Source organism: Excalfactoria chinensis, chromosome 8 (genome assembly GCF_039878825.1).
Source record: "Excalfactoria chinensis isolate bCotChi1 chromosome 8, bCotChi1.hap2, whole genome shotgun sequence".
Taxonomy (NCBI): domain Eukaryota; kingdom Metazoa; phylum Chordata; class Aves; order Galliformes; family Phasianidae; genus Excalfactoria; species Excalfactoria chinensis.
The window spans coordinates 22,237,045-22,261,207 of record NC_092832.1 but is presented as its reverse complement, the minus strand read 5'-3'; the positions used below and the strand labels follow the sequence as shown (position 1 = coordinate 22,261,207).

At 43.3% G+C, this 24,163-nt stretch overlaps 1 protein-coding gene across 2 annotated transcripts in view; it reads left to right on the top strand.

Moving 5' to 3' along the window:
• FAF1 (Fas associated factor 1) overlaps positions 1 to 14,068 on the top strand; it is a 133,239-nt gene extending 119,171 nt beyond the window's left edge. For both annotated transcript variants that reach the window (XM_072343401.1, XM_072343400.1), the window contains exons 18-19: positions 246 to 461; positions 10,853 to 14,068. In XM_072343401.1, the coding sequence (XP_072199502.1) occupies positions 246 to 461; positions 10,853 to 10,936 (300 nt within the window). In that variant the 3' untranslated portion in view covers positions 10,937 to 14,068. The remainder of the gene's footprint in view (positions 1 to 245; positions 462 to 10,852) is intronic.
• The last annotated feature ends 10,095 nt before the right edge of the window (positions 14,069 to 24,163 follow it).

Genomic DNA, 24,163 nt, shown 5'->3' with positions numbered 1-24,163 from the left:
TCATGTGTTAACAGTAGACCCGATAATATGTATTATAAAAAAGGATTTATTTTTCTTAGTTGTCTGGTGGGCTGTTGTTATGGACTGAATAGAAATGATTTTGTCATTGAGATGTAAAGCATAATGATGGCTCTGGAACACTATGGTGTATCTTGAAATTCTGTTAGGCTTAAACAAAAAAAAAAAACTCTCTATCCTTTTCACTTGTTGTTAATATTGCAAACTAAATGGTTATTTTTCCTCAGGCTATCAGGCTTTCTCTTGAGCAGTCTTTGCCTCCAGAACCAAAAGAGGAAAGCACCGAGTCAGTCAGCAAACTGCGTATTCGGACACCCAGCGGAGAATTCTTTGAGCGACGTTTCCTGGCCAGCAGCAAGCTGCAGGTTGTCTTTGATTTTGTGGCTTCCAAGGGATATCCCTGGGAGGAATACAAGCTTCTGGGCACCTTTCCGAGGAGAGATGTGAGTAAATATACCTTCCAGGAATAATACTGCTGCTTCTGAGTTGTACATGTTTAGAAGACCAGTATGATATAGGAGAGAAGATAAAAGATATGTATGCGTAAGTTAGAGTTCTGCCAAGCTCCATGGTTGTGAGCAAGCTAGATGCTAACCTAACAGTGCTGTCACGTTACACACAAAATTGCATGGCAAATCTGTTTCCAGTGACATTAAAAAAAATGTTCAGTTTCTGAAACAAGCGGTTTGTGAGGAGGAAGGCTCGGTGTCAGATGATAAGTGGTTTTGAGCTAATCAGTGCGCTGTGATGAATTATTCATCCACCTGTTGCATCATACAACTAAGTAATCATTTATGCTTCCCACCTCCAAATTCTGATGGTGTACTTGCTTGGGACTGATTTTCAAAGTCAATACTGCATACTGCTTACAAAAGCAAATTCAGCTCTGTTGGTTTGTCAGTGGATATTTATGTTCTGGTTACTCAATTTCCCTCAAGATATGCCTATTACTCTACTAAAATTTAACTTTCACTTTTTATCTAGTCATTCGTTACCTTACAGCAGGAGTAAGTCAGTGGGTTTAACTGCAGTGATGACAGGAGGTGCTGCATAAAAGGTGAAGGTAGCAGGTAATGTTGTGGGTTGACTACAAACTGAGCCAAGCAGTGATAGGTGAAATACAGCAGGTTTTGGCCATAGTACCCCCAGTACTGCAAATGAGTTGGGGCAGCTCTGGGCTGGGGAAATCCCCAGGTGACTGGTAAAGCCATTTTTCATCAAAGGAACTCAGTGTCTGAGTTGCATTTCCATTTTCTTTCTCATCACTGCCAGTAGTTTGCTAGGAATAGGGCTCTGACTGGCCTGGTGACGGTAATATTTTGTAACATCAACCTATTGCTTTACCATCCTGTTTGTAAGTTGTTTCAAGTCATATAAGTACTCCAAAAGGGGAAGAAAATGTCATTACGGAAACAAATGTCATTAATAAGCTACGACCTTGAGAGTGGATGTGATTTCTGCAGATTTTTGGCATAACTCTGTAAACAAGATTGTAGTACTTGCAGCTTTTCTTCCACCTTGTCTTATATTGAGATTCTTAATCAGGCAGACTAAGACGAAGCATTTAGGGATGTCATTAATCACTAATTAACTTTATTCCTTAAGCATGTGATGTCATTTCCAGTGGAACCAAAGATTAGGAATCAGCTGTGTTTCCAGTAGTATAGATCATTCAGTTCACTCAGCAGAGGAATCTTTTACAATCCACACAGTGTTCGTGTGCATTTAAAATGTTCTGCAAGTCGTAGAGCTCTGCTTGTCATACCTTTGTCTTAGCACAGTTTTATTTTTACAAAAGCCTATAAACACCTTACTCTTATGTTTTATATTTCCAGTTTAAAACCTCACTGTCTAGACTGGCTGTATCTGTATATAGTCACATCCTTGTCGGTTTTAATTGTTCAGATGGCTCAAATGAGAGCGATCAAAAAAGAATGGAAAAGAAGATAGGCCACTAATATAAAATGGGGTGGTTCTTTCAGTAAATTTGTGAGTCTGCAAGAGTGAAAACACTGAGGCAGAAGAAGAATTTTATGGCAGGCTCCAGAGCTGTTGGTCTGTTGCAAGACCCTGTCATCTCTTTGCTATGATTCCAACTTAATAGTGCCGTGTCTGAGGAGTCACATAAATGATTCATGCTGATTTGACTCAGTGGCAGCGTATGAATCTGGTTGCCATTATGACCACCAGAACTAACAGATAGAGAGTGATCCCCAGGGGGTTTCTAACTATGAATGACATCTGCCATGTTCCGCAGACTTGGGAAGCTGGGATTGTTTTAGTCCACAAAGAGCAGAGTTTTGTTTGTTTGTTTAAAAAAAGAATAGATGAATGCATTGGAAGCGTGCTAACTGTGTTAGTCACCTCAGGCTTTGTGGCATACAGCCTCTTAAAAACGCAGTGTAAGATGACAAGACCTTTCTGCTGTGTGTGTCACGGGCATCCAGTGATGTCTGTGGGGGAAAAAATAATAGAGTACCTGCAGTGCTTGTGCTCAAGAAAAAAAAATAACATTTAAATTGTCTTTTTGTATTTAAACTGTAACGTTTTTTGGGGAAAAAAATTGCTTTGAAGTTATGAGAATTACTTTGTGGAGCTTTCACTGCAGCTGGATGAAAACATTTCGTCTCAAGTTAATAACCTTACCTCTCTGCTAATCTATATGACAATAACATACACGCTCCCAGAAGCATCTGACTTATCTAAATGAGGGGATTATCTTCAATCAAATCAGCATTTTCTGGTGGGAAACTTGTCAGAAGAATTTTTACCTGTTTTTCAAAGTAGGCTTTTCAAGTCAGTCCTGATACAATGTTGTTGGGGTATTTTTACTTCTTTGGTAAATAAGAATTCATTAGATCTTAGTTCTATGTTCCAGTTGCTTACACAGATATCCTTAGCTAACTTAAAGTTGGTATCATAACCCTACTGTAAATACAAACTTCTACACATGAGTAAATACGCAGATTAACCTTTTCTAGACACTACTTGTAGTTTTTAAAGCAGCAGTGACATTCCAAAGCATTTAAGCACATGCAGCAACTTGTTATTGGGTCTTTGTCACTGACTATGTTGTTCTTTCTACTAGCACTGAAATTAGATATTAACCACGTCCTTTCTCAGTACCTTAACCAAGACAGAACTGCATACCATACCAACAAGCTATTCCACACGGGTAATTTGTTTTCTCTACGTTAGAAAATGTTTGGCAAGCACATCTTTCTGAGCAAAAAGCAGTATGACAGGTTCTCTGCCTTATTCTTTAAATGCACCTGCAAAGGCTTTATGGAAGTAAATGAATATGCTATTTAAATTTACGTGCTGATTTTAGAATCACAGTTCTTTTTCTTCTAACAGTCACTCTAATCTTCAAAACGCATTCAGCTGTAACAGAAAAGAGCTTACGCTGAGCGTATTAGCATGCTCAGCCAACTTTCAGTCCTTCTATCAAGTCCCTTTCTCTCCAAAGCCTTCCCAAACAATATTTCACCAGCCATCTCCGCCTGCTTTCTGCAGGATCTGTCTTCTCCCAGAGCTCTGTAGACCTTCTGTATGATCTGTTCTTCACTTCCTTCTGTGGAGATCTGCAGAAGTGTTCCTTTAACTCTTTAATGTCTTGTGGACTGGATGTTTGATCATGCTGTAGGGAACAAAAGCTGAAATGTACCATATCTAGTTGAAGCTGTTATTTGAATGTGCTGAACAAATTCACCCAAATGAGTTCTATTGGGATTAATGGTACGTTTGTGGAAGTTTTGTGATTTGCATCAGAAGGTGAGGTCCTGGAATGCTCTCACAAGTCCATCTCATTAGCAAATAAAGACTGGGCTTACTAATTCCATCTATAAAGTCAAAGCTGCAGCATACAAATTCTTCTGCTCATTTCTCCTCAAAGTGGAACATCAGTTATGTATTTGGGAGAAGGCATTTGGCAGACTGCATTAGAGACTTAAGCTTTTTATTTACTGTATCTGGAAGCCCTGGTAAGCCAAGATTGTACAGTATTTCACATTTTGTTTTCCTGAGACAGAGCTTAGGATCAGGTGTCAGTTCAGTCACTTAAGGTTATTTAAATGCATTTAAAATGTTGCTTAATAATTCAGAACCAGTTTGCTCTGTTTAGGGTATTAAGATTTTTTAAATCCTTTTAATTAACCAATTTCAGCAGCAGTTTGAATAAACAGAAACAAAAATCTGTGTCCCTTGAAAGCATAGAAAATGAATTTAACTCAAGTCAAATGTCGATTTAAATGAGGGGCAAGCAGGATTTCAGCAAATTTGGTGCTGAACCATTCTTAATGTTGTATAGAAATACAAAGTAAGACTAAACCAAATACGATTGTTCATTTCACTGTTCTGGTGGCAGTAATTCTTCTAGCTGGAGAAGGGATTCATGCAGCATTGTGGTTCTACCTCATAGCAGTTTTAGTATTTAGTCATTCACATAACTTGGGAAAGTAGATTGAACAAGAAGGAATTGGGAAGAATAAAATGTAACATGATTCACGTAATTTAAGCAGTGATATTAATTATATTCCCTACTATATAAAATAGTGCCTATGTTTTCATTCACAGTAATCTAAAATTATTCAGGGCAATATATCTGATGATGGCGTGTAATTATCAACTTTATCTAAGATGCAGGAGGCCAGAGGTGCTCACAGAGTTAGGCATCCCTCCTCCTGGCAGTTAAAGCTGTCATGTCAATACTGCCTGCCCTGGTCGTTTCTCTCTTTGAGGATATATTACGTTATTTATTCGAGCAGCTATGTTTAGCTTAGTTAAGACACTGAGAATTTGTCAAAGTGAATTGGCCATTCCAGACTAGCATATTCCCATGCCTCTTCAAAGGGTGTAATTTCTGGTCTTTCTGCCTGTTAACAGTGGAACCATTGGACTGATAACTTTTGTATTCCAGAGGGCTGGAGCACATATAGTTTCAACCAGAGTGCTGAAGCACTTGCAATCCTTATGTTTTGTTGGTTTTGATAAGTTTGTTGCTCACACAGAGCACAGTCACATTCTTTTGGCCAGCACCTACTAAGGGAGGAGTTGATATTCTCATCCTGCTGAAGTTGGTGGCAGTACTTGCAGTTCTCGAGAATACAAGAGAGAAGATGCTCCTTGGAGTGTAGTATTGTTTTTTGTGCAAACATAATTTCCTTATATGTAGTAAAAAAAATCTGTCACTGTTATAGAAAAAATGTCCATCTTTTCTTCCAAGAATGAAAGATTTGATCAGGTTCTGTAGTCCTGTTTGCATAACTGTGATACCCAAAGAGAAAGATTAAATCACTTCTTATATAAGGTCACTGAAAGGAGATATGTAAGTTCATTTCCTCTAAAAATCATTGTGTTCTGTAGGTGGGTATAGTTTCTGATCTCTGTCTGATAACTCTGAGTATGGGGAATGTTTAACACATTTCAGCAAATAGGAGCGCATTTCAGATAAGCTGTTCTACTTAAGGCTCACTATAGTAAGCATTCACCAGAGAACTGAATGCTCAGTGCTGTATGTGAGCTCTTAGTTGAATCATCCTCATTAGTTAACCCAATGACTAATTCCAGCCACGTGATTAATATATTCCATCCAAGCACATCCCTCTGACCAGAAGTGTTCTTTTATTCAGCACTGCACCATTTTACAAACATTTATTTCAGGGGAGGCGGGTTATTGTTAAGAGGAAGATGCTTTAGTTAAGTTGCAGAGCTTTGCTGTTGGATATGCCATGATAGAGCATAAACTAGCCTGAAGGCATTCACTTCTTTTCCTGCAAAATTTGTGCCTAATGACACTTTTGCGGTTTTATTCCCCTCGTAGGAAGAAAATGTAATGATAAAATACCAATAAAGAGCCTTTGTAGTACTATGATACTAAGAATGCTGTGTCTGCTTACCAGAAAATTTAATGATCTCCTGCTGTTTTGGTAATTGCAGAAGTAATACATCAGACTAAATCACCAAAGCAGTCTTAGGCACGCTTTTCATTCTATTTACCTATCTACCAATCACAATGTTATACTGTAGATACCATTGTGCTATCTGAACATCTTAATGCTTTGAACTTGATAAAAATCCTTTTGGATTGTTTTTCCATGCAGTTATAATTAAGTTCATATGAATCCAATTGTGGCTCGCTCTCACATAAGTGACTGCGTTCCTATCCATTCCCCTTTGGGACCTATGATTGCAAAGCAAAGTTCTTGCCGTACATTTGAGGCACGCAATATGTTTGTGTATGTGCAGGCTTTCAGAAGGTACGGCTTTCTTTCAGCACATCATCAATACCTACAGTGAAAGCTACAGTAATTCTGGGGCTGGGATCTGCTGTCTCTGTAGCTAGCACGTTTTTTCAATAATTAAATACATGAATATTGGTTAGTTCGGTGTAAGCACGTTGGCAGCAGGGCCCGCGAGTAGCAGGCTGTTGTGCTCCTTGGCACAGCAGAAAGGACGCTTAACATACAAATGGTCTGATCTGTAAATGCCACTATTTAAATCTTTTCTACACTCAGCAAGAAAACTGAAAGTAAATAGTGTCAAGGTGATGGAGCTTTTCCTTTGTCAGGAAAAGAGGCGTTCCAGGCTATTCCATCAGCTTCACTTTTTCTTGTATTATTCTTCTGAGAAATCACATAGAGAATTATGGAGCAGATCATTGATTTCAAACCAAACAGGAGGCACAAAAAAAAAACCAACAAAAAATCTGAGGGGAGCTTTCCAGCATCTTGCTCTGCTTTCAGAATCTGGGATTTGCTGGCTGTGTGCAGACAGCTCATCCAGCTCAGGCACCAACACTGACCTCAACTTCTTGCACTCCATATATAAGGCAACTTCTGTGATGTTTTAGTACCATCAGTATCACCTTTTCTTTTATGTGCACGTAAGAATGAATCATGTTTATGTTCCTTTAAGCTTTGTTCTACAAAGGAGATGTAGTTTTTCCAATTAAAAAAATAATAATAACCAGTAGAATCATGAATTTGTGATGTTGGACTTTTTAAAAGCACCAAATAGACCAGACCTTTCTACAGAAACACTGCAACGTCCAGCTTGGGCTTCTTATTTACACTGCTTACTGATCTATCATTATGCTTAGTGTTTTATAAAACCACAAAGAATACAGTTGTTATTTTTTTCCCCAATTTACAGTCTAAAAAGACAAGTGATGCAATGAAGTTTTTTGCACTGATTATAATCTATGCAGCAAACTCTCTTTATAACAGTTATGATCAGTTGCTGACAGTTGACACCAGATAATATCTCAGACAGCTGTACAGCTTTTCCAAGACTGGAAAGCTTACTCAAAGTACAGGCTATAGCATCAGCATTCTGTCCTGTCGGTATCTGTTACTTTGCTCGGTAAATAGGCTTATTAAATACGCTGAATCTAAAACAATGTTTTGAGAAAATCACTTGAGTGAAATGAGATGGAGTGTGATGTATCTGCATTAAGGCTTTGAAGTTAGAATGAGACTAGAAGTCTTTTACTATGACTTATTTTTTCCTTGTTTGTGATGGCTTTCCTCAATTCAGATGTAAATTATCTCAAGTTTATTCAACTAAACCAGATCTAATTGCATACATTTATGTGAAGTAACCCTACTTTTGTTTGGTGCACAAGTTGGACATTATCTATAGAGCTTATGGGTATTTCAATACATGGAAAGAATTCACTGTATTTGTGTGTCATTTAGAAAATATAGCTTTTTTAAAAACAGATCTGGTACTTTACCAGGTGTGCCTTTAAGTAATTTCTATTGCATTTATACTTTAGGAGGATTAAGAAACAGAGAAAAAGAACTCATTGTCCATTAGATTCATTAAATGTATTCATGCGTGTGTAAATGGTATAGAGGCTGTGCTACTCAGGAATCAGATCCTTGTCCTAGGGTGGAGAGAAAGGTGCAGGGTGTGATATTTACTGCTTGTGTAAGTGTCATAATAATTGTGTATTTGATTCTTTCTTTTTAAATGACCTTCCTGGGCATTAAGCCATTTATTTTTCTTTATCTTTTCCCTGCAGAGCTGGGAAGGGTAAGGAGCCACACCTTTGAAATTGTAAAAGTACAGCTGTGCAGGATGTGAGCGTGCAATAGAATGGATAGGACAGCAAAGGGGAAGACAGAGATCACACCAAAGCGATAGGAGACGGAACAAAATGCTGGTTATACTAGTAATATTTTTCACCATTGAGTCCTTTTTAAAAAAAACAACATAAGGTATTTGTTCAAAGTGAAGCCTTAATAGTTACTGCATTCCTACGAGAGAAACACAGAAATTAGCACAGCTTTGGTGGCTTTGCACAGTCATGTATCAAAGCTCAAAGTGCTGCGGATGTACTTCAACCAACTACTTTGTGCTTGGTTGAAATAATGACCACAGAATTCATTTAAACAAATACCTGTTGCAATAATGCACCAATCCAGCACAAGTTATATAATGAAGCTCTTGGAATTAAAAGATGACATCTTAGCTCTAGTGCAACAGAGCGTAAGGCCCTATAAAACTCTCCATAGGTGTGGTAGAAAAACGCTGTTTTACCAACTGAAATGTACTTTGAAACGTTTCATAGCTTGATTGCAAGATTTGATTAGCAAGTGCTGAGTGCGTAATGTAATTTATTTTGCAACCTTAATCAAAAACGTACGTAGTTGAGCATTACGGGTACCTGTGTTACCAGTGAGTCCAATACAAGCAAGTGAGATTAAATATATAAATATGTGCTTAAATTATTTCCTGCGTTATTGCCAATAATGTGCAATAAATCTTTAAGTTATACAGGTATGAAGTTTATCAGCAGTGTAACTTGGATAACGTGAGCAGCTCTTCAGAGCAGAACACAGTGCACTGACATGAGAGCAAGGTCTCAGCACTGAAATGGACCCCAGAATGTGTCCTAATGCTGATGAAACCAAGTGCACAAATTTAAATATGAAAATATTTCAATACTTTGCATTGTGAAATAACCCGCATCAATTTACTTAATCTAATTTGTTATATGCTGCACTGGGCACATCTTTGTGGGTTACAGCTCATCTTTCATCTCTATTATACATAATTCTTTGGTTTCTAAGTCTATTCAAAAATACTTTCAAAGCATCTTAGGTCTTATATTTCATATATTTACAGGAGAAACCATTTATTTTGGTGGGAAGTGGATTCACTAATAAGGCTGCTATCCTTTGTAGTGAACATCATGTTTACAAACCACAAATAACAAAGTAGAAGCTGCAGAAGGGTTATGGTGTGATAATTAAGTACAATGGCGACCTATATGAACAGAAAATGCCAAGGAGCTAAAACAAAGCAACAACAGCTTTGTTTGTTGACAGATGCATGAGCCATATTGTTAGTTAATTGGGTAATGGTGTAAACATTTGCAAACTCTGCTGTCCTTCAGTGAATTAAGCAGCACGCTGAAATTATGGTGAAAATCTGCACAGTCCTTTTGCTGCAGGTACACCGCAATGCTTTTAACCAACCTCCTAAGCCTAAGGTCAGTGAGGAAAGAACGTTGCGTGTTGTTAAAATCTCAAGTACTCGAAGTTTGCAAACCTTAGGGTTCAGATTAGCACATGAACCTTGAATTACGATAAAAATAATAATAACTAAAAAATAGGAATAGTAAGAGTGAGTAATTATTTTCCATAAGCTTACAGTCTGGATTGTTGTTTTCACTGCCTACATTTGCTTTTCATTGTTTGTTTTTTTTTCATCAAATGCAGTTAGGGTTTGTTTTTATTCTCTCCTACTTTTTCTTGCAGAAGGAGGTTGCAGGGTTTTAAAGCAGAGCGATCTGATTAGAGAATGGCTTGAACTAGAAAGGAGAACTGCTTCTATCAGGTGCACAATACGTTATGTGCAGTGAATTGTGGAGACTCCTGTTTGCCTCCCTTTCTGTGCTGGAGCGCAGTGGACTGTCGTAGAATACTAAAGCATCAAAAAATGCAACACGATACTTAATTAGCATACTTTAGTAATCACAAACTTAAATGCACTACTTTGGCTGTTTTTTACATAACAGATTTGCTTTCTAAGATATTAACCTTTCAATAATTTAAGCGGCACCTCTGCAGGAATGCATAATTGCACTGTAGATAATAGGAATCTAAAATTGACTCTGGTGTTTTTACAAATTATTTTTCTCTTCAGCCACTTAAGCAATAGCTCAGCACAGTGCTGGAAGTGTGAGCAAATACGTCCCAGCTCTGGAAAACAGAGTAATGAAATGCATCTGTTTTTTATAGAGATATATATACACACACATACAGCATTTAAAACATATATATGCAGTCAGAAAGGTGAAACTCTGTTGATTTCAATGGACTTGGAAAGCGATAGGCTTTTTAAAGGTAATTCATCATTTCAACAAGTATAGTTATCCAGTGAAACAGCGGAGATACAAATATGTTTTAAGTTTGTTTTAGCTGGGAAGAGAAAAGGCACAGGGCTGTTTCTGTTACTTGGTAACAGGAGTGGTAACTTATGTCTGTAAGAAAAATACTACGTTTATCATTTCTTCTATTAATTCACAACATGTTGTTTGATCGAGAATGAATTTTTTTCAGAGACTAATTTTAGAAAACAGAGACGTGAAATTGTATTAAAAAAATGGAACTTTAGGAAAAGTGTTCATGAGTATATATATGGGTTTGCATTTATACCCGTGTGTGTCAGTTCTACTCATTTCTCTACCATGTTCTGGGAATTAGTGCTGACAACTTCCACCATCACTGACGGATTTCTTATAGTAAAAGAAAAATCTCAGCTGTGAAGATAAGCAGTTCGAAATAGTTTGATTACATGTATCTTTTCGTTCTTGTCTTTGCAGGTCACCCAGCTGGATCCAAATAAATCATTACTGGAGGTAAAACTGTATCCTCAAGAAACCCTTTTCCTAGAGGCGAAAGAATAGATCAGACAAGATTGTAGGACTAATCACCTTTTGGCGAGCCAGAGGCACAGCATCGAGAGGAACACTTCATCAACACCATCTTGTACTATCAGCCAACTCAACTCAATGTCACAACTTTGCCTCTTGCAAGAATCCTGAAAATCTGAAATAACATAGCTACTTAAAGTTCCACGTACATGAGTATATGTTCCAACCTCGTTTAAATGAGCAGAGGATAAAACTCTGCTTTGAACACTGAACATTATGACTATGTTGCTCACTTATCATCCAGCTTTTGTTATAATTAATGCACTGTTAAAATGTGAGTGATTGTTAAGTAGAATTTTTACTCCTCAAATGCCCCTTTTTCACCAAGAAATCTTGGACATTTCTGCCTGTACTTTTGACACTAGAATGCTGTATATTTGATATCTCGCTGAGCCAGTGCTCTCATATATATGCATTTTATCTCTGTGTTTGAATTTCTACTTTGTCACCTAATTTAAAAAGGCAGAAAAAAAAAAAAAAAAAAGAAATAAAAGGACATTCTCAGCCATGGAAATTTAACAGTATTATAGTAGAAAGCATATAATTTTTGTTAGTACTTTCTGACTTCTTTGATAAGATGTAAGGTTTTGTTTGAAGAATATAGTTTGACATATATGCGAGGTATTTATTTACTGGTTCTGCTTTGGGTCTCAGTTCTGATTCATTTAGGAAGTGTTTTCCATTACGTTGCAGTGTGTGAAACTGCTTATTGCATGATGTGAATATTTAAATGACATTAGAAATGGCCAGGACCAGAAAGCTGGTATCTTGCCAACACTTCAGGAATCAGCTGATATTGAATATCAGATGTTAAAAACCTTTCAAATACCAGATACAGAAGTTCTTCATTTCTCATTGTGTAAGAAATGGCAGTTCCCATTTTAGCGGTTTTCCTTCATTCTGGCGCTTGTTTGGATCCTATCACTCCGTAGTTCTGAAGCACCCTGTTTGTTTCATCAAACAATGAGTATCTCAAGAGACGATGTAACAAGAAATCTGCCTTACTATTGCACACTTTGGACATTTTAACAATAGGTTATTGTTAAAATCCCATCTCAAATTAAAGAAATCCTACTTCTGTTGTCTGCAATGTATGCACCAGCTACCTGCTGTCTGATGAGGAGAAATCTGGTACTTTAAATATCTCAACCATGGAACAAGCATACCGAGTCTAAGATCAGAAAGTACACTTGATGCCAAATGTGCATCAGAACCAGGCTGGTTTGGGGGATTTTTGTTTGTTTGTTTCTGTTTTGTTTTGTTTTGAAGTCTGGGCTTACAGGATAGTGCGCCTTAGCACTGCAGAATTGTCATCTACTAATCAAACTTGTTTGGTAGTGCCTGGCACGTTGTTTTCCACGTGTTTCTATGTAACTCACAGTGCTTATTGTAGCAAGAGTTCTGTTTTGGAAATCTCATACTAAGCAAAAACCAACTGCGTACATCTTCTAGTCTTTAGTCTTTTCTTTGGAAGGATGGTGATATAAAATTATATGTATGCCTATTATTAGGGTGTTAGTGAAGCTGATATATTGTTACCTTTACCAAAAATATAAATTTTGGAGCAGGGGAAAGCCTTATTCTACCTTTTGTAATTCTGTAATTAGTGAGTGCTACATCAGACACTTTTAGAAATGAATTATCTGTGACAAACTAAAGGTTTGGAAGTGTAAGCAAATCTTAACCATTTGCAGTTCACAAATAAAAGAATTCATAGCCGATGGAAAGATAAATGTATGTCTAATGGAAGCCTGAATGCAGGTGCTTTGTTGCTCAACTTTTGTTTTCTTGGTAGAAGATCCGCTATGTTTGTTAAATAAGACATTAGCATAGGTTGCAAACTGGGGTGACTCTGTTTCTACAAACAATCACAGTAACACACACAGCAGGATTTTAAAGTGATGCATATCTTTTTTCTTTGTTTTTTGTTTTCAGATTAGCTTTTCTTTCTAAGCTGCTATTGAGGAAAGGAGTTGCTGAAATCTTGCTGCGGAAGAAAAGCAACCTTTCAGCTAATGTGTTCCTATTAACCTGTTCCATTTGACTTTTGTTTGATCTCATCAGCCTGTTTTCGCTTGTTCAGCTTCATTTCTTTATTTTGACCTTATATTCTTTACTTCGATACTAGTTTTGTTAAGTTATCAAATGTGACCTGAGTTATTTGTTGAATGTGTTGAAGTTGGTGCTCCCAGGGTTTGTTGGGCCTTTTTGTTCTAAGGCAACTTTTAGGGTTTTTTTCCCCTGTTTTGTTCATATTGAAAAATACACTGGCGTTATCAAAACATTGTGGTGAGACTTATATTGGAAGTGTTGAAAGTGGTGGCGTTTCTGCCCTCTGCTAGGTAGGTCAGGAGCAGTATAGAAGGTGCATTCTGCCAAAACAATTGTATCACTCAATTTAAATAAAGCGTTTATGATTTTTGGTCCTTAAGCACTGATTTCAAAGAGAAGGCATCTGGTCACCTTCCTAAATTACATCCTCAACTCAAACCATTTTCTGTATAGAAACGTTAATATTCTCTGCCATCATTTTCTGCTCTCTTAAACCATGGTATTCACTTCATGTGCTCTGCTGACATGGTTAATCCTCTTGTCGTTCTACAGACTAATTTTCTAATTCAGTATTAACCTTATTAACCTAAAACTGTAACACTGTTACTGCAGAAGGTATCCCTGATGCTACATTTTTTATCTCCAGGTTCCTCACATTAGTGGATTATCATTAATGTGATTAATGCATTAGTCTGAAGTCTTAAGGAATTACTGTTAATGAATGGAATCCTGTACGGTGTGTTGGCTTTTGGTATTGGCCTTCAGCGCATGCTGGTGAAGTTGGGGCTATCTTTGGCTTTTGAAGAAACTTCCTGCCTGTAGACATTGCTGTTCTGGGTCTCCATTAGAGAATGTGCAGAGCACAAGTGTTTGTTGTGTGTTCTCCGCATAAGCACTCTACAACTTAGTGAGAGTGCCAAGGGAGTTTCTAATGGAGCTGTGTTGGGGGTTTGTTTATTCTTTTTAATGTAGCAGAGAAGGACTTTGGCTTTCGTAAACTGTACGTATTCGGTGCCATTAGAAATTTAAAATAAATTTTCAATTGCGGTACTATTTCTACTAAAAAGGTATATGATTTCACTCTTCCGTGTGTGGAGAAAAAAAAAATCGTCATGACCCAGATTCACAGAAGCGTTGCCTTATTGAGCGCTGTGGTCAGACTCCTTAAATGATTCAGAGGAAGACTGAGGTTCCCTGGAATGCCCACAGCAAAAAAGTAAGTAGGTCTCCAAAGAAATCAAACCAAAATCCCTACAGAATACACGTGAAGAATTGCTGCCAGGAAGAACCAGAAAATGGGTACACGGGCTGACAGAAAGGCTAAAGGTGGAGATGTCTAATGGACACTGTTACTCAGTGGAGCTGAGGGTTCCTGCTCTGTGCCAGCCCAGGGTGCTTCGTGCCACTCGGGGTCCACAGCACAGAGACCGTCTATCAAGATAAGCCTCAAGTCCTTTATTCCAACATCTTGCAGCACAAGGTACATCTTTATTTCAGTAGTGATGGTCTAACCATCAGTCTCCCCTGGAGTTTTTAACTGAATAGTACGTGACACCAAAGTATCCCCAGTCTGTGGTTAACATGGGCCTGGGGAGAAAAAGCCTGAATCTTCAGTGTTTCGAAAGTCTGATAGAAGACCGCAATAGCACAGGCTACTTTTAATGTGTGTATTCACTCCCTGCTGTCAAAGCTGTTTGACTGCCAAGCAATATAATTCTTTAAGCTTGTTTGGAGGGAACACGCGAACAGGAGTACGATTTTTGTGGTGAATGGCTGAGGTGCTTGTTTGGGATGGACTCTGCAGTCCTTTTCCAGTGGCTGCTCATTGCAGTGCACTGATTGGTTGTGTGCACACCGGTACCAACAAAGAGCAGAAGATGAAGTAAAGAGTGAAGATAAAAGGGAGAGGAGCACAGGGCTGTTGCTGCTCCTGATTGCACTGCTCATTTATGTTGGCTTACGCTGATTGTAGACATGAGCAAAAGCTCATTGGATACCCTTGCAGAATCGGGGTTTGGGCCAACACCATGCATAATTTTGAAGACCTCTGTTACGCCTTTGTAGTTCTCTTGCCTCTAAACTTGAGGAGCTCTGAGTTAATGGGTCTGTTTCATGTATAAGGTCAGGCTGGATGGGGGCTCTGAGCAACCTGATTGAGCAGTTCACTGCAGGGGAGTTGGACTAGATGACCTTTAAAGGTCCCTTCCAACTCACACAATTCTATGACTCTATATTTGTATGTTTTTGCCTTCCCTGTATCCTTTCATTTCTAACATGTCCTGTGTTGAGTGAATAAATTTCTTGCCATCTTCCAGGAAAGATAGGACCTGTATCAGGAGCCTACGTGCTGTCCTGGTGATGTATTTTTATTCTCAGTTCCTTTTGCCCCTCATTACCTCTACACTTTCTTACATAAATATCCATGAAAACCCTACAAGGTCTGTCTCAGATGGTAACATCTGTTTTAGGAGAGACACCCATCTGTAGAGTCAAGGTTGTAGAGTCAAGTTTGTTTAGACTTTCCCAAATACACGAGCTTTACACAAGCACGTAACGTGATTACTGCGCATTGCGATACTTTTAGTATGCCTCGTCATTACCTTAAATTTAGCATTCACTTTTGAATTTCAATCACAGACCTGGGAGAGCAGCCCGAGTGCCCTACCTGCAGAAAAAGTGTTTCGATGGGATTTGATGTCTCATTAGATACTAGAGAATTTGTACCTTAGGGCTTTTCTCTGTGGATTCTTCTATGTGTAAGAAGGACTGGAGTCATGCTGCAGCCTTAATGCAATTCAATTAAAATGTCACTCAACTGCTAGCTGCAAAAGGAGGCTTCATCAGTTTTTGTGCTATAAAAGAAAACTACTGGTTAGCAAAATCAGTATTTTGTTCTTATTACCAACGAATGTTTTGTTCTGTTTTTCCAGCTCCAGGCTGTGACAGCCTTCCTCAGTTCACTGCTATTCATTTTTGATCCAGTCATCTCGAGTGAGTCTGTATCAATCATTAATATCTTCACCTCCCTGCTGATAGCTTTTCCCAGGTACTGTACGAGCGCCTTGAATAACACAGGTCCCTACAAAGACCCTTGGGGGCGTTGCTGGTAACCCTTCTTGCTGTTAAACTTCATTTACTGCTTCCAGCTATCACCCTCTTATTTCTCTCAAGAAAAGATGCCTCCACTGCATTAAACATTACTGCAGACAACTAGCTTAGCTTTCCTGCAGTTGCCCTACTTTCATTATAAGCTCCTTTTACGCCCTGAAAATATGAGTCCAATTATCTTTTCTGGCAGGCTTCCTGTTTCTGATATTGTTAATTATCTTTTACACCTTTGGCAGTAGTTCCTCAAGGTCTGTAGGTTGTTTTGTTTTGCTTTGGTGTCTTCCAAAAGTTAATGGTTGTCTTCTCTTCCTTCTCCTCATGTGAGTCTGTCTTGCAGTTGAATCCTTCACTGTGCTGGCTTATGTGACTCAGTCACTGGGGGTTGGGGGTGGGGAAGGGGAGGGGTGAGATTGTGGAGTCATCTTAAAACTAGATATGTGTGTATTCTGAAGGCTTAGGAGAGTATCTTCAAATGTGCTTATTCTTCTAACTCTGACGGTTCTATTTCCCTTTATTATCTTCCTCTTCACGTAGTTTTCTTTGGTTGCAAAATTAATTCTAGTGGTTTTCTTGTCTTTTTAAGTAAAATACTGAATTCGAATATATTTTCGTTTACCATAGAAAGCATTTGGTATCATTTTGATTGCTTCTGTACTTTATTTAAGCTATTGTTACAGTCTCCATTAACGTGACTTGGTAGCATTTATAACTGCATCCTATTCCTGATCTTGCCTTCCCAAAGTTACTGAGATTGAAAACTTGTTTGAAACCTCAAGTTCTGTTTAAGCCATTTTAAGTGTTTCACCGTTATTCTAATGTGCACATAGAAACATTTCTCATATTGTCAGGTCTATTTGCCCTTTTTATATGCCCTGATTAAGTGGTACTTTTGCTTGCCTAAGGAAAAGCAAGCGTTCCCAGAAGTGGTGGCAACTGAGACTTTTGGACCACAGTCATAAACCCCCATCTGCAGAGGAACTTAAATGATTCTGTGGATCTATTTCCAAATACCTGGGAATCTTTGCAGTTTGACTTTAGGTGTTACTTGGGCTGTTTTGTTTTGGTTTTGCTGTAAGTATCATCAGAGAGCTGCTTCCTTCTTTATGATTGCCATAGCTTTTCAAAACGAATCTAAATCCAGTATTGCTACTTCGTTTTTATTATCATTATTGAAACAAAAACACGACTAAGAACAGCACTAATTGTTGAGCAAAAAAAGAAGTTGTTAGCACTATTTAATTCCAGTCCAGTGGCCATTTGGTGCCTGACTCGTTGAGATCAAATTTATCAAATACTACAATGATGTAGTAAAATAATTTCCCATCAGCAGTGCTCTCTCCTTAGGAGACCAATTAAACTAACTTTGCCACATCTACGCACTCCTGGGTCTCTAAAAGGGGCTGGGCACAGCAGGACAAGAATCAAGCTGACAAGTGAAGAGCAGTCAAGACAGAGTAGTATGGAAGGGAAGGGAAATGTACTGTCAAAACGCTATTAAAGAGCAAAGCATTGTGACAGAAATAGTGTTGTTAGGTTTGATCTTTCCCTGTAGAATTCCAGCTTCTGTTGGGTTTCTTCTTCCAAGAAATGGTTAAAAATGAAGGTTACTTTTCTTAATTGCTGGCTCATGAGAATTCAGCAGCAAGGAGAAAGTGGACCCGATTGCCTTCAAAGAGTCATTTGGACTTTTCTTTTTAAATATTTCTGTTGCCATCATCACAGCTATTTTTAATTGCAGCCAGTGCACTTAATTTCAAATGGCTGAGGGAAAACAACAGCAACAACAACCAAGACTTTTGGGTTATGTATACACCACCAAGGGAAAGACCTAACAAACGTGATAGGATGCATATTAGTTTAACAGACTAAGACTGAAGACTTCATGTGCTCTGCACAACGTGGTGGTGTTTATGGACATCACTGCTTAAGCACCGCAGGAAAATAATGTTCTCTCTTCTCAGCTGAAGGGGGAATAAATGAATTTTTGGGAGAATAAATTGTTATTAGTAACGAAATTAGTTCCTGTTCTTATATAACGGTGTAATCCAAACCTGTAATTACATGAGAGAAAATTGCATTTCAACGTGGATCTATTGTAATTTCTTAACGTGAGCATTAGATTCGTAGCGTGTTATCTCGGGGATATGGAGGCTCTGCTGCAGCACTGCTCACCGGAAAGGGGAACGAAACCCAAAACACTCGGTCGGGGAGCGGCGGCTGCGGAGCCTTCGGAAGGTGGTAGGGTGAGGGAAAGCTGCAGGCCAGCCGCGGCCTCGCACCTCGGGCTGCCTCGTGGGGAGGCGGGGAGGCAAAATTCATCTTCCGCATTCCGACGGGATTGCGGGGCTCCCGGGGCAACGAGCGCGGCGGGGTGGGGAGGGAGGATCCTCTGGCAAATCCGAGAGGAACCGTCAGCGTCGTGAATAAGAATCGAAGGCTTAACGTGCGATTCAGGTAGCGGAACGGTCGGGACGCAGCACTCGGCCGGGGCCGCCCCGTGCCCGGCGGCAGCAAGGAGCGGAGCCCTGCGCTACGCCCCTCCGTCCGCCGCTTCGTTTCCCGCACCCTTTGCAGCTCCACACGCTCGGAATCAGAGCGGTTGTGACATTTCGGTGGCAGCTCATTGTGCGGAGCACTTAAAGTTTAAAAAACAAGCCCCATAGAAGCGGAGGGGCTTAAAGCAGCCCCCTTTGTGGGCCGAGACATAGAGTTTTGATTCGGGACAATGGTGTTTCTCAAATTTCTTCCAAAAACCTGCACCCCATCTGTGATCTCAATGAAATCGCTTTTCTCTCTGCCTTCAATTCATTTGGCAAAGGCGAAGCAGATGCGTGGGACGGGCTCTGAATTTTAATCATTCGGTTTTACCTGAAACAAAACGGCCAGTCCTTTTTACCATGTGTTTGAAGTTCGGGGACGGGCAGGGGGAATATAAAATATCATTAAAAAGCCCTCGGATCGTTAGAGAGCTGACGAGAGCCTCGTTAATGAAGCTCTCGGAGTGCCCCGTGGCGAAGTGACGGAGCGGAGCGCTCCCGGCTCAGCCCCGCGCCGCAGTTACCTGCGAGCTGCGCCCGTGGGGCTGCGGCACCCGCCAGTGTCCCGGCTGAGCCCCGCAGAGCCCCGCAGAGCCGCGGGCTCCGGGCCGTGCTGGGAGCGCGGAGCCCCCCGGCACACCGCGTTTAGCCGGCGATAAGGTGCGAAGGGAGAATTGTCTGTCGCTTTAATCCGTGCCCGAGGGGCTGGGAAATAAAAAGGGAGAGAGAAAGAACGGGGGGCGGGGGGGGGGGGGGGAGAGAAGGAATGGGCTCAAAGAGGCGAAAATCCACGCAACCGCTGGGGGAATGCCGGGGCGCAGCTCTGCTCCCGTTCGCCCCGCCGGCTGGCACCGAGTCGGCGACAAATGCCCTGCCAGGGCCGGCGGCCACTCAGAAGGGCGACAGAGGAGCCCTGCACCGCCAGGGGCACAGCACCACATTGCCTCTCCTTCCTCTCCCCCTGGAAACCGCAGCCCCGAGGGACCCAGCCCCGATTTTTGGGTTTAGCTGCTGGGCACGGGGTGGAGAGGTTGGGGGGGGGGGGTGACGACGACTTTGCTGCTTGCGCCGTTCTTCTTCTATCCGTATGTGTGCGTGTGGATGGGCACAAGCGCCGAGAGAAAAGAAATTTTAGAGTAACAACTAAAGGCTTTCTTGTGCAGTTATTTTAAGGGCTTTGTTCAGTGCCTGAAGGGGGATGCGCCCATTTGTTCGGGAGGGGATTCATCACATGCCCCTTTCATGTGAACCAGAGGTTAACAACCTAATGAGCACTTGGTGAAGAGATGAAGCGTGTAAAGAGCCCGATTTTCCCAAATCCCGGGCTGCCGTCTCGGGGCTCCGCCGATCCAGCCTCCGCCGGGCTCCAACCTCCGCCCCCGGCCTCAGCGCTCGGGCGGGCGGCGGCAGCCAGCGGCCCCCGTTCAGTGCCCCGCCGGGAGCCGGGGGTCGGCCCCGCCGCTACATATGTTGGGTCAGGTCTGCCCATTGTCAGCGCGTAAAAAGGTGTAAAAACTCAATCGGCTGTAGCTTTCTTAAAGGGAGGGCTTACCCGGGATTTGTTGCATAATGGATTGTTAAAAAAAAAAAAAAAAAAAAAAAAAAAAAAAAAAAAAGTAGAGGGTTGAATTAGAACTGTTCCCTAGTCACTTTTAATTAGACCACTCTATTTAATTAGCAAAGTTGAAACATGCAATTAAAATTAGCTCAGTTTAGCACATATTAAAGGAAATGGGGGACACGGCTCCGGCTCGTACTAAAGCGAAGTTGAAGGCGAAATGGCGCATTGGAAGCGGCGGTGCTCGGACTGCCGACCGCGGGCCGCTCCCGGTCCCGTCACACCAGCAGCCCCTGCCCCAACAGCGCCGTCGGGAGACGGAGGCGGCTCTCTCCGGGCTGCGAGCGTAAGGCGGGCTGTTTGTAAAGCCCGACAGCCCCGCGTTGGGGTCAGCGGCCCGAGCGGGGCAACGCGGAGCCCCGATTTACCGCTTATTCCCTTCCGCGAGTCTCCCTCCCTCGTCTCTGTTTCCCCCCCCACTGGGAGCGGGGAAATGGAGTTAATCGTGTTTCGGATAGAGGAGAAGTCCGGGCCGACGGGACCCCCTCCGGCGCGCCCCGCCCGGGACCGGGACTCGTCGGGGCCGGGAGGAATGTGCGTCCTTCCTGCTGGGGGAGGGTAATTTCCATTCGTGTAATATTGGTTTGGGGATAATTACTTTTAATGTCAAAAAGATTTAGTTTAATATCATCTCTATTAGGCTGCTGGGCGGATAATTAAAAGTGAAGATGATAGCAGCAGGGAAACAGATGGCATTTGCTTACTTTGATTCAGTAGGTAAATAATGAAAAAGTCAATGGCAAACCCCCTAGAACAATTGAAACCTTCGAGAGCACCAACGTTAGCGGGTACTTACAAACCGGCTTCCGCTAAGAACGAGATGAAAATACACGAATCGAGAACTATATTTCTCTGGGCTGCTTCCGGCCGTGCGTGTCTGCCTGCCCGGCCCGGCAGCCAATGGACGAGCTCTTTTTAATTAAGATTTTACGGCTGTAATTGGGGGAAGATGCGGCGGCACCGCTGCGTGCGGCCCGCTCCAAGTTTTGCGCGGAGCTGCGGAGCGCGGGGAGGGTTTGTGGGGAAACCGAGTGGGAGAGAGGAGAGGGATATCAACACCGGGAAAACAAAATGTGTTTATACCGAAATAGCGAGTGCGGGGGGGGAAGGAAAATAATAATAATAAAAAAAGGCAAGAAAAGAAAAGAATGGAAAAGATCTTGCTGAGTTGTGTCGAGCTGCCAGGCTGCACAGCGGATCACGAAGGGCAACCGCGGCTCCGCAGCCGGGACAGCTCGACCCCCGGCCGTCCCGCGAAGGGGCCGCGGACGAACAGCGCCGTGGGGCTTTGGGGCCGCGGTTCGGTGGGTGCGGGAGCGGATCCTCCCCGCCTCGTCCCTTCGCTGCTGGGTTCCGAAGCGAGCGGCCCCCGGGACAGACCCCAGCGGTGCCCGGGCGTCTTCCCGTGCCTCGACAGGGGATGCGGGGCAGTGGCCCCTTCCGCACGCTCACATGGCGCTGCGGGCCGGGACACGGCTGAGGGAATCCCGACCGCCCCAAAGAGCGGCTTTGTGTCCGGGCTGACCCGCAGCCAACGCGGGTGTTGTGCGAATAAAACCAAAGGCGCGCTCCTTAGGTTTGGCTGAGGTTTGGTGAGCGCTCCCGAAGCGCTGGGAGGATGGTTACTGCTAAAACACCGCTGGAAAGGGACACTCGGGGACCGGGCTCTTGTTTGCTCGGGACACTTAGTACGAAAACGGCGAGAATCAATTGGAGCCCGTTTGGAAGCGTCGCTTTCGGCGGCCGGGGCTGGGAAGAGGCGGCAGCGGGATTCGGCTGGGCCGCGCTGGGACGGGGCCGGGCCGGTAAGGGGCAGCCCTGCCGCCGGGAACCTTCCTGGGGCTGCGGAGAGAGCAGGGCGTGGGAGCCCGTTAAAATCTCGTGGTGGAGCCGGGAGCTCTGACAGACGTCTTCGGCGTCGCTGAGACCCGGGCTTATATTCTTGCCATTAATATACGTACATTTTCTAAATAACAGTTGAACATTTCGGTGTTGCAGCCGTACTAAGAGCCACATTTGGAAACAACAACGACAACAGAAACCAACCCGCGCCAGGGGAGGTGTTGGGGATGGGAGTGTCTGCGGGGCTGCCCCGGGACAGAGGCGAGGTGGGCTCAGCGGTGTCCGAGCGCAGAGCGCTGCGTTCCGCCGTGCCGACCGCACACGGTCACCGCAGCGCTGCATCAGCCCGGAGCGATGCGCGCCGCCCGGGATGGAGGAGCCGCTCAGCGCTCACAGCGCTGAAACTCCGCCGCCGTTTGCGATCTGAGCAAGCAGTGCCGGCTCCAGCTGCAATCGCGGCGTCTCACAACCCGCTGAGCAGCAGCTTCGTGACTTTCTTTTATTTCCTATTTCTCCCCCTCCCCCCTTCCCCCCCCCCGTGGTTATTTCCAAAATAGATCACTTGTAACAGCCGTGAACGGCAAGAATACCCCAGCTCTTTCGTTTATGGCGAACTTGAAAGAGAAGTGGGAAGAGAACGGACCGCGTCCGGTGCCGCCGATTGAGCAGAGCGGGAGGAAACGGGAAAAGAACAGCAAAACCACAGCAAAGTGCCGGCAGGAAGAGAGGAGCTTTTTCCTTCTCTCTCTCCGTTCTAAGCCGACACATCTCGATAGTTTCAATGTTCCTCCTCTGCCTGGCGGAGTTGTACGAAATCCCGCTGAAAGCGGCTGAGAGGAGAAATTTTCCCGTGAGAGTAAAATGGTGTTTGCAAATAAAATTACACGGGATATTTTCACGGCCGTGTTAAATAAAGGTGTTGTAACACCTCCGTCACGGGTGCGGGCGGCAGCTGCACGCACGGAAAGTCAGTGGGAAAGGGATCGGTTCGTTAAAAGAAAGAAAGATGAAAGCGTAATAAAAATGTCAGAAGTTGGAGGGATGCGCTGCGTTGCACGGGTACTTCTTTAAGCACGGGCTGTGACACAAGGGAAGGGGCTGCTATCCCTACATGGGGCGCGGCCCTCCGCGGAAAGTGCGCGGCTGAGGGCCGGGAATAGCGGGGTAAGGTGCGGGGAAAGAGAAAAGGGAGCGAAGAGAAGCAGCCCACGGTAAGGCGAGAGAAGAGAAGTAAAGCAGAGCAAGAGAGGCAAGGCGAGGCCGGGCGCTTCGCTCGTGCTCGCTCCGTGTGGGCAGCGCGGCTCAGAGCGGCTCCCAGCCGAGTCCCGAACGACGGGCCATAAATGTGCCGCGGGGCCCGGAGGTGTCTCGTGGGAAACGGAGGTGCGAGACCTCGGGCAGCGGGAGACGGCGGTCCCCGCAGAACCTCCGAGCTGTTACCTCCGCCCCGCGCGGGCTGCCGAGCGGCGAGGGTGACGTCAAAGCGGGCTGGTTAATGGTGGTTAATGGTGGTTAGTGGTGGTTAATGGTGGTTAGTGGTGGTTAGTGGTGGTTAGTGGTGGTTCATGGTAAAGGCGCACCGCTCTCAGCCCGAGCTCGGCACCGCGCCCCGCGGAACGGCGGGGCAGTGCGGGATGCGGCGCTGGGTAGCGCGGGTCGGAGGGCGCTGCGGGATCCAGCTGCGGGGCAGAGGGGGCGGGGTGAGGGAGAGAGAAACTGAACGGAAGAACGAAAGGGGGAAAGAGAAGGGGAGAAATAGAGAGAAAGGAAGAGAAGGAGTCAAAGTGAGAAAGAAAGAAAGAAAGAAGGTGTCGGTAAATACGCTACAGACGGAGGGAGACGTGGTTAGATTCTGTTACAGATCTCCGGGTGGAAGGGGACCTCGGCCCGCCTTGTCACCGTATTTCCCCCCACCCTTACGACAAGTGACATGCGGAGAAAGCGACAGAACCGCGGGTAGCAGGCGAGGCGATGGTCATTTCGGTCGGATTAAAGGGGGAAAATCGCGCTCAGGCAGCGATCGATGGGGCGCACAGTTACACG